Here is a 10742-nt window from a genome sequence, read left to right on the forward strand (position 1 = left end):
AAATTGGCAATGCTAGATGCCCAGGCTGATTAGTGTGTGTTCTTGCCGAATGGGAACATAGATACGCCACCGAGAACAAGGTCCTCGCTATCCTTCACACGGAGGAAGAGTACTCGCGTGGTAGAGGTGGGGTCAAGTGGATTACCAAAGGGGATGCAAACACATGCTACTTTCATGCATAAGCGAATGGTCGTAGGCGTAAGTGCTCCATCCAGCGTCCGCAATCGGAGCAGGGGCTCATGTTGGCCAGGAGGAAATCAAGAAGCGTATCTATAGTTTCTACATTAGCAGGATGCGCTCGGATGAGCCCAAACTGATTGTGCTGCACTCTAATCTATGGGTTCACTCGCAGTGCATTTCGCCTGAGGAAATTGCTAAGCTTATGTGCTCCTTCCTAGCTCAAGAGATCGATGCTGAGCTTCTCTCCATGGAAGTGGATAAGGTGTCCGGTCTAGACGGTTAGTCGTTGTCTTCATCCACATGTTCTTGAATTTTCTGAAGGGACCTTTGCTTTCCATCTGCACTGGTTTCACGGTCGATAGGTGGACATATCTAGGTTAAAGTTTGGCGTGCTTCTGTTAATTTTGAAAGTCAAGGGGCCTGATCATTTGCAAATTTCGCCCGATAGCGTTGATCAACGTTCCTTTTAAAATCCGTTGTAAAAAGCCTATGCCTCATGTCCCTCTCTGGTGACCCATCGCGTCATAAATAGACGTCGATCCGTGTTTATTAAAGACTGATACATCCTTGAAGGATCAGTGGCGTTGCATGAGATAATGCACGGAGTTAAGAGATGTAGACAATAGGCTACCCTGCTTAAGTTAGATATCAAAAAAGCTTAAGATTGTGTCAGCTGGGTGTTTCTCCGCGAGGGTTTGCTTCGCAATGGTTTTGAGGCTAGGTGGGTTCAACAAGCATGGGTTGATACAAGGCAATCCTCTACTGCTTGCTCTTTAACTTCGTTGTTGAGGCACTCTCGGCAATGCTCGATAGGGATCGAGCTACTGGGCATATGAAGGGGGGTTGTGTCCCACCTTATTCTGACACAATGATGTTGTTCGAACCGAACCAGCTTAGTATTGCCTCGGTAAAACTAATCCTTCTCTATTTCGAGGTAATGTCGGGGATGAAGGTTAATTTCCATAAGTCCAAGGGGATGGATCACTGGGAGGAATATCATGCTCCAAGTTAGGAGACTTCCCAATCTCGTACTTAGGGTTCCCAACTAATAACAAGAACCTTACAATCTCTGATGGCGAGCCGTTGTGTTGTTCGGTAGCTAAGAGGGTTTACCCATGGGATGCAAAGTCATGTCTTCGGGCGCCAAGCTGATCTTAACAAATTTGAGAATCTCCTATCTTACCATATCCACGATGGACTTGTTCTGATGGGGCTCACGCCAAATTGGACACGCCGCGCTCCAAGTTCTTTTGGCAAGGAGCTGGAGCCAAGAGGAAATACCATGAGGTTAAGTGGGTGACAGTTTACCGTCCAAAAAAGTCAGGAGGCTTGGTCATAATAAATTTGAAACTTATGAACATTTCCCTTATATCCAAGTGGGTTTGGAAGCTCTCCCAAAATGCTAGTGTGCTTTGGGCTAAGCTTTTCGAGGCAAAGTATTTCCTGGACTGCTCTTTTGTTTCGAATCTAAGGTTTGTGGCTGCCCATTTTGGAATGGGATCCAAGCAGTTAAGTCGGCTTTCACTTTGGGGGCAAAGTTTTAGACTATGAATGGCAAGCTCATCCGTATTGTTTGACTCTTGGCTGGATTTGCAGCTGCTTTGGATGGAATTATGTGCTTTGTACTCCATAAAAGTGGAGCCAAATATCTCGGTAGCCGAGGTGTTTTTCTTCTCCCCCTAGTTGTAGCCTTTCATCGTCAGCTAACCACTATTGAGAATGCTAGTCGGAACTCTCTTTGGGATAGGCTCCAATACATGCTCATGTCCAGTGGCGAGGACGTGGTTACGAGGCACCTTACTAGCTCTAGCCAGTTCTCGGTAAAATCACTCTATTCACAACTACCAAAACTTCTTCACTTTTTGTCATGTGCCATATTTGGAAGGACACTACCGCTCAAAGTTAAAATATTCCTGTAGCAAATGTTTAGAAACCACCTGCCAATGTCTAACAATATAGTTAAGCGCAATGATCGTTTGGACGCCCGTTGTGCTTTGTGTGCGGTGTGGAAGGACGCCAACCACGTCTTCTTTAGATATCCTTTTTCGCGCTTTTTGTGGACTGCAGTCCGTGAAGCTTCGGGGCTGCATTGGGATCTAGCCTCTGGTGCGGAGTTGATCATGCTATTGAACTCGTGACGTGGCATGTCCAAACGCGTATGTGGCCATGTGTAGAGCCACTGTTATGGGCCATTCGGCAAAATGACAACAAAATTACGATTGAGGTTGCCCTCCCTCACCCCGCTGACTGCTTTTTCCAATGCAATGTTATGCTGCTCGAGAACCGAAGCGACGTTGATAGCATAGTGTTGGCGATCAGCATGCTATGACGGGTCTACTCGATGGCTTGTTTGTCTCCGCCAGCGTGTTAGGTTCGTGGTGTCCTTTTGGATCCTCCCCGAGCCTGCGGGCTCTGGCTTGGTTTGATGCCCTAGTGATTTATCTCATACTCGGGAAACCAAGTTTCCTCTATGTATTGTGACTTGTTTGTATATTGCCGGTGTGTAGGCTTTATTAAGTTTAAGACGAACACATTTTTTATCTTCACTCTAAAAAGAACCTCGCATTCCTCTTATTCCAAAGTTCCCACACAAGAAGCATGATGGTGGAGGCTACCTCTTTCCTACTTTGGCCACGACCGAGAGTACCGTGGTAATCCACTCCATTGAGTGATGTTCAACTCCAGGGAGGCAAGCCATGCCTTTAAAACCTCGGAAAGATAGATGGAGGGTTTGCACTTGAACAAAATGTGTGTAGCGGACTCAAGCTTCCTCCTAAAAAGTTGACTGAAGCTAGGGTTTGGACATCCTCTCCTCTCTAGACTCGGTAGTCGAAAATCATATTCTTGATGACAAGTCATGAAAAAAACTTGCACTTGGGGGCACCCACTTATAAAACATTGCATGCTTAATCACAATGGTGATGAACCCCTCAATTTGACCCTTATAAGCGGAAGCAGCGGAGTAGATGCCATTTGCCGCAAGCTTCCAAACGATGGCGGTCTCTTGCTGAAGATGAACATGATCAAGCATAGCCCAAAAGGTGCAAACTTGCTTGATGTGATAAACTATGAGTCTCGTGGACATGTCAATTCTCCTCAGCCAAGCATTATCGTGGAGAGTGTGATGAGGACCGAACCACAAGGCAAGATCCGATCTATCGTCACAACCCTATCTTTCACGGCCGTCCATCTTCAGTGCAGTAGCATCTTGCCCCGCACGTGGTGTACATGAAGTAGAGGTTTTGAACCTTGCGGTTGAACACAATATAACCAATCTAGAAGATGGAAACTCATGCGCAAGATAATTTCTATGCAGAAATCACAATATAGAGGTCTTCAAAGATTCCTCCAAAACATAGGATTTTCAGACAGCTTCCCTCAAAACTCGATATGGGTATTTTTCTGCAATATATGTCTATTTCCTAAAAATAACTTGTCGTTACATGGCACACAACATAGGCTTTAATACATGACCCAACTAACTTAGCTTGGAAAGCAAGATGATTGCCCAACTAAATCTCCTGTACATGCTAAAAAATTACCTAAAATCTACAAACTATTAGATTTCTTAGTTTATAGGTTAGCGAGAAATTCTTTACAAACCAAACCAAACACCTTAGATTTCTAGCGTAAATATATACAACTTCTTTTAAATTGGTGCATCACTGTGGTATACTGTGCATGGTAGACCCCAACTACAAGTCTTCCAACACAATATATTCCATGCATGTGAACCTCTCAGCCAAATCTCCCCTTGATTGGAATGAATAAAAATAGCAAGTTCATGCACCTTTCTCTTTATACCGCAGCCCTTAAATAATCCGGCCATCTCTTCTTCAAAGTAGGAAGCCAATCTCTTTGTTTTTGTCACACACACCTTTCTCTGTCTACCATGTCCCGTAAATAATTCGACCATCTCTTCTTCAATGTAGGAAACTAATCTCTCTGTTGTCATATCCAACTCTGAAATTATAACTAAGTTGTTGGTTTCCTTTTACTCATATGATTGATACGGTGGCTGTGAAATGACAAAATAGAAGCATGGACTTTCCTTCTCCTCGGCTCGCCCACATGCATCAATAGCTGGTTTCTTCTTGCTCCCGATTGAAGTTACTTTTGTCCAGTCCGGGATAAACACATTATTTCTCATGTTCAACCCATGCAAAGTAGATGTATGGCTACGACTTATGTACGATGTGCTTTGGCGCTTTATCATCACAGACCGGAATAACACTAAGAATATCATGAACATGTATGGTAGTATCAGCCTCTAGACCTTGAGACGAAACCGACCTCGGTTTTGAGCAAGACCCTTCAGAGATATTTAATTTGTACATTGATCAGAGACCACCGAAATTTCAATAGCTTTGACCATCTTCTTTTCTGCTTCTTTGTGCTCTTTTATCTTCTCAAGGTGTTCTTTCCTCCAAGCAATAAAAGACTCATCATGCACGTGCACGAAGCCATATTTCCGACCCTCATTAATGTGATATGTGTTGGCGCGACTATTATATTTAGCACGGTGCTCCTAGTACTATGTATCTCCCAACAACAAGTGACATGAAACCATCTATATAGGGAACACGTCACACATGACTTCTCAAAAGAATTTTTTCAACAAAATTGATACCTTTGTTCAACAAGTATGGTTGAGACCCTCGGCCTCTGCATCACTGTGATGCACAAAACCATTTATATTAATTGTCAAGCGGAGTACTGAACAAATGCATCTCGGGCCGAAACATTACAGGTTGTGAAAAAACACCTAGGACTAATTCAACTTCTTCCGCGGCAATGCCTTCAATAAGGGATAAACGTCCTCGCTTGTCGTCGCCACATCCTGTCAAAGATGGACCAGACAGGATTTGCATCATGGTTGCCGAGACCAGCACCACAACAAGTAGACAACACCTTCAACAAGGTAACGACGCAAGTTCGTCACTGGTAAGCATGATTAATAAAGCCCAATATAAAAAATTCACCACGGATATGATGGAGTGTTTCAGTTAGCATCTTCATCATGTATGAGGTGATATTAGAATCCATTAGTACTCCATGCGAATAAGGTTAATCGTCCTAAAGTCAGCGATGCATTCATCACCATTCTTCTTTGGGAGGATCACAATGTTGGCCGAATTAAGCCGCTTAATGTGCTTAATAAAGAGTCTGGAAAAATTATTGATCATAGCCATGATGCCATGCTTAATCGTAGCACAACAAGCCTGGGAAAAAGCCCCGACAAAGCGATCCGGAGATGGAGACTTATCCTTAGGCATTTGTGCAATGACATCAATCATTTCCTTCTTTGTGAAAGGGTCTCCGACGCCAGAGAGGTCACAGTTGGAGAACTATAGAATTTCCAATTAAATTCTCTTTGACACCCCTGTGCTTTATGCAACATGGTGGAGAAATGGTCTTGCACCACCCTTGCTTTATCATTGTCGAAAGTAAGCTAGCCGGCTCCCCGCAGAATCTTGTCGATGAAGTTATTGTGCCTTCAAGAATTGATGGAGAGGTAAATTTTTTGTATTTGCACCACCCTCCTTAAGGTTTGAAATGTTCTTTCCAGATTCGTTAGATCGACGACCCTCCACTTTAGCCTTTATCTCAAATCACTCTCCTCTAGTGAAATCGGTAGGGAATCTATTTTTGTATAGAATCTAAGGATGACCTCAAGCGCCATGTACAACTGAATCTTGGAGGTAGAGAAAACAGTATTGCTCCACCACCGAAGAAGGATGTTGGTGCAATTTAATTTGTCAAAGAGGGCCCTACATGGCTCCTTGTGTGGCAAGGGCTTCCCCCAAGCCTCCACAACAAAATTCCAAAACCCGGAAGCTTGACCCAGAAGTTCTTGAACTTGAATGCGCGCAGCTATTTCAGACCATGGTCACTAGCAAGAAACAAGGGACGATAATCTGATAGGGAGGACGAGGGGGCAGTGAGCACATGATTTTCAAAATGAAGATCCCAATCGGTGTTTCGGAAATAGCTATCTGGCTTGCATAGGCTCAGATACTGCCGCTCATTACGCGAAGTGAACTTCCTATTCTGCAGGTGGATCTCTTTAACCTCGCATGGATCAAGAGTACCACATAAGCGAGTGACGTGCAAAATATTAGTGTGCCTCCTGTTTTTGCATCGTGCTCTATAACTTTGGTTAAATTCATCACTTGTGACTAACCACATGACACCAAGACAAAGTTTGTGGGCGAGGAGCTCTGCAAAAGAACCATCTTTCCGAAGATAGGTCGTGGGTCCATAGGCTGTAATCAGCTTGATCTCGATCATAGTTGATAGATGGAACACCTCGCTGGTGATGCCAGAAGCATCGAGCATGTTGTTGTTCCAGAAAAGCAAAATACCACCCCTAGTACCAAGGGCCGGTGTGACTGGAAAGTTCTTCAGCCTGACGTTGCCAAAGTAAATGATAGTAGCAGCGTCAGTCGTTTCCAACTTGGGTTCTTGAATGTGCACGAGTTTATGAGAGGAGGTCACAATCATCTCAAGGAAAATTGGTATTCTATCATGATAGTTTACCCCATGACATTACAACTAATGATGCTAAGGGTGTGTTCTAACATTGGCAAGAAAGGGTAATCAAGCAGAGCACACAAAGGAACACTTGCACATTAAGAAATAATGGACTACAAACAAGTTCGGACCATCTGTAACCACAGCATTATGCTACAAAGAGGAACAACAAGGTTCGGGAGAATGCCCTCCCCTAAAGACTGACAACAAAAGGCTTGCTAGCATCTGGGACTAAAAGAACTCAAGCAACAACTTGTACACAAAGTTAGACCAAAATCGTGGTTTTGATCAATTCATGTATTTACTAGTCGAGGCTCTGCTCGCCCCCATGCAGGATCAAAACATCCTCCATCGTGATAGCCAGGTCGCAGTCCTGCCTAAAGAGCGCATGGAGTGCGCTGACGGCGACCGACGACAGCTTCTCCTGGAATAGTTTATCAAACTTGGAGATAGCAAGCTGAGTAACATCCTCGCCTCGACGATAATCTCCATATGCCAGTACGGGATCTTGGCAATCACGCAACTAGGGTGGACTTGATTTTGGACTGGAGGCAAGCGTTGTTGAAAAGAAGTGACACAATGTCGGGCTGCAAAGTCGAGCCTATAGCAATGAAGAGTGTGAAGTAGGGAAGGCTAGTGTCAGATGACGAACAAAGTGGCAGATAGGGTCTCAACATTATGGGGTCTAGGGGTTGCGTTCCCATGCTCGTGCGTGAGATTCGACATGGACTCAACCATCAGTGGCGATGCAGAGGCCACTAGTGGCGGCGGTGTTCCCAAGACCGGAGTAGGTGTAGTAGGGTCATGCATATGTGTGAGTGGTAAGCGCATAATAGCTTCCCACGCAGTGGCGTACCATGCGCCACATAAGAGCTCGTGGCATCAGAGACGCAAGCCCACCGTTGGTGAAGCATTGAGAGTGTCGTGCAGTAGCTGAGTGAAACCAGCCCCCACCATGGCCTAGGATGCACCCTTTGACCATAGGACGTGGGAATCAGGGCCAAGACAGTCTTGCCCGCTAAGTTGTGCAGGCACGCGAGGGAGGGCTGTCAACTGTTGTCCTAGAAGCCGACGCATGGCCATCACGGGATGAGCGGATGTGCTAGACAAGCACTGCGTGGGGGACTGTCAAATAATGGTTTGAGGGGGTAGTAATAATTCGAGGTAATTGCACGGGCGGTGTTTGAACTTGCCATGCATGTTTTGCTTTAGTTGCTCTAGTTGCAAAATACCAAAACTGATGTAAAAGTTGGCTTTTGCGTGCAATGCAAAGGTCATCACAAGACATTATTGCTCTCGTGTGGCACTATATTTATGTTTGGAGTTGTCTATTATTCTTACGCGGCACCGAGTGCCTCGTACCTGCCAGTCCATGATTATTTCACTAGGTTGGTCCCACTTGTCTTCTAAGACAATGTTTTTCCGATTGTGTGTCCATGAAATGTGGGTCCCACGTAGCTCAACAGAAAAAAAATGATGGCTGCTACCAATCAACAGACTGATTTCTCAGAAAATCAGTCGACTTCACAATCGTCTGATTGTGCCGTTGATCAGCCCCTCCTCTCATGCAAATCTCTTTGGCAGCATCCTCACATTGTATCAGCCGTCACAACAAAAGCTTATCTCCACGCATAGCTTCCCTGCCGCCAGCGAGAACCATGGGTCACAGCACCATGACGCTACACTACACTGCAGCTCCCCGCCGCCAGTGAGGTCCACCAGTCGCAGCACCACATGGTGCACTGCAGCTCCGCCGCACTGCCAATGAAGACAGTCCCAACACAATGAACGTTGCACTGGAGCAACCACACCCCTCGCCTGCGAGGTCCACCGGTCGTAGCGCCATTTGTTGCATTCCAGCTTCGTCGTGCTGCCGATGAGACGGCTACAACACCATGAACATTGTATTGCAACTCCTCCCCACCGGTCGCAACACGACAAGATCTGCCGTCCCCGACAAGATCTGCAAGGACGCGACACCATGCGCGCTGCACGGAAGCATCCCTGTACGCCGGCAAGATCTGCGATGGTAGCTCCACCACTTGTGTTGTGCTGCAAGCCCCCCACACCCCTCCCCCCGACATGTGCTCCATGGAAGCATCCTCGGACACCGAGGAGAACCAATCGCTCCTCACCTGCAACGCCGGCGGCGTTGCACCAACGTGCTCGGCAACATCGACCATAGCAGCGGCCTACGGCGCCAATGATGCTCGGCAACACAGACGACAACAACAGGCAGCGCAGATGCTGCAAGACAGACGCAGGTGCAGCGGAACGATGGATGCTGGGCTGCCGCACGCCACCTGCGGTTACTCCGGCGAGATCCATAGTGAAAGGTCAGAGAGGCATGCGGAGAAGAAGTGGAAAAATGAGGATCTGGCTCGTGTGTGGAAGAATGAGTGGATCTGAACGCCATCATGATCCTGACTTTGACTTCTCGGGAGCTGTTACCATTGGCCACCATGGCTGGGCCGGAGAAACTCGCGGTTTGGCCTTTCTTAGCCAGGGGCTCAAGGCACGCATCAATATTTGGGAAAAGAGTCTGACCATGGATGCAAGCATCGGTGTGGCATAGTGGAATGGGCTCCTGGAGTTCTGCATGGATAGTGCGTCACATGGAGTACAGATGGAAAAGGTGTCCGGTGGTGAGGACTGAGAAGGAGACTCGCTTTGCCAAGCTTCTACCATGGCATGGTGGGACGTGAAAGAGGACACACGACAGAGAGCGGCTGCGGCGGTGGGAGCCGCGTCAGGTCACGATGTGGCTGAGCTCGCGAAACAGATGCGAAGGACCAAGCGGTGGCTAGCTTGATTCATCACTTCCTCCCATGTGAAAAGAAGGGGTAAGAGGGAGCATGTTGACTTGTTGAGAGAGAGGGAGAGAGAGAGAGAGAGAGAGAGAGAGAGAGAGAGAGAGAGAGAAATAGGTTCGTGGCTTTCTCTCCCGGGGAAACGATCCCATGCAACCAAACGAGTCCAATGCGGCATTAGTGCCAGTGGAGTGATGGATGTATATTTTTCTTGAGTTTTCATTTGTTACCGGGTGTATTATATGATGCTTAATGTGACATTGGTACTGCTGGCATATTATGGAAAGGAAACATGTTGTAAATGGGAAGGCTAGGGAAGGTGTATAAATGAGAAAATAAATCCACCACAGTCCCTAAATATGGACCGAGCCTTGACCCCCTAACTCAAACAAACGAGACCACACCAGACGGGAACCCAGATAATAGTAAGAAAGAAAAAAAGACAAGACCGGCCGTGACCCCCCATGGACCCGCGACTCAAACCCGACCGAGACGACACCACACAAACAAATGTCAAGTACCATGGACGACCCATGGGCGCTGCATGCGTCTACAGAGAATGTCAAGTACAGTATGATCTGTGGACGGGGAGTGCGTACCTGTGGTGCGAGAGGGTGGCAGCATGAGGAGAGATGGTCCAGAGGATGCGACCAAGGGCGCTCGGCGGCGGCATCACCTTCTCCTTCATCCTTGGTTCTTGCTTCTCCTCCTTGAACGTTGGCTGTTGCTCGCCAACGGAGTTGTGAAGCTCCTCCGCGGAGCTGCTCATCATTGTCATCATCTTAGCAACAAATAGTATGACACAACAAGGACGACACGACCAGCTAGAAAAGGTTCTTCTTCATTCAATCCATCAATTACGACGCGTTGGTTAGGTTGAAAGGGAGTATCAACTGATCATTGTCTATGTATATATGTATGTAGACGCCCAGCCAATACATAAATAAGATGGTTACGAGGATCATATTTGTATGTATGTATCTATCTATCTTTCCTGAGTAGAGTAGTAATTTAGCAGTGATGTCACCGGTTCATCCGTCCAGCACCGCGTACACACAAACAATGGTAACTATTAATGGCATTGGTGTGAATGGGTCACTAATGCTTTTTTTTTTCGTTGCGAGATACCTCTATGATGAGTTGATGCTTTAGTGTGATGGATTAAGTGCTACCAGCATGAAAACAAAACATGCTCAATGTGCTGGATGAGTCCAAAAA

General features: G+C 46.5%; 1 protein-coding gene across 1 annotated transcript in view; it reads right to left on the minus strand.

Annotated features, from left to right (window-relative positions):
* The window catches only part of LOC119350826, a 15394-nt gene that overhangs the window by 2427 nt on the left and 2225 nt on the right, over positions 1–10742 (minus strand). Inside the window, exon 3 of the mRNA XM_037618472.1 lies at positions 10124–10285. Within this exon, the coding sequence (XP_037474369.1) occupies positions 10124–10285 (162 nt within the window). The remainder of the gene's footprint in view (positions 1–10123; positions 10286–10742) is intronic.

The sequence above is a fragment of the Triticum dicoccoides genome, chromosome 1B, assembly GCF_002162155.2.
Source record: "Triticum dicoccoides isolate Atlit2015 ecotype Zavitan chromosome 1B, WEW_v2.0, whole genome shotgun sequence".
NCBI lineage: Eukaryota > Viridiplantae > Streptophyta > Magnoliopsida > Poales > Poaceae > Triticum > Triticum dicoccoides.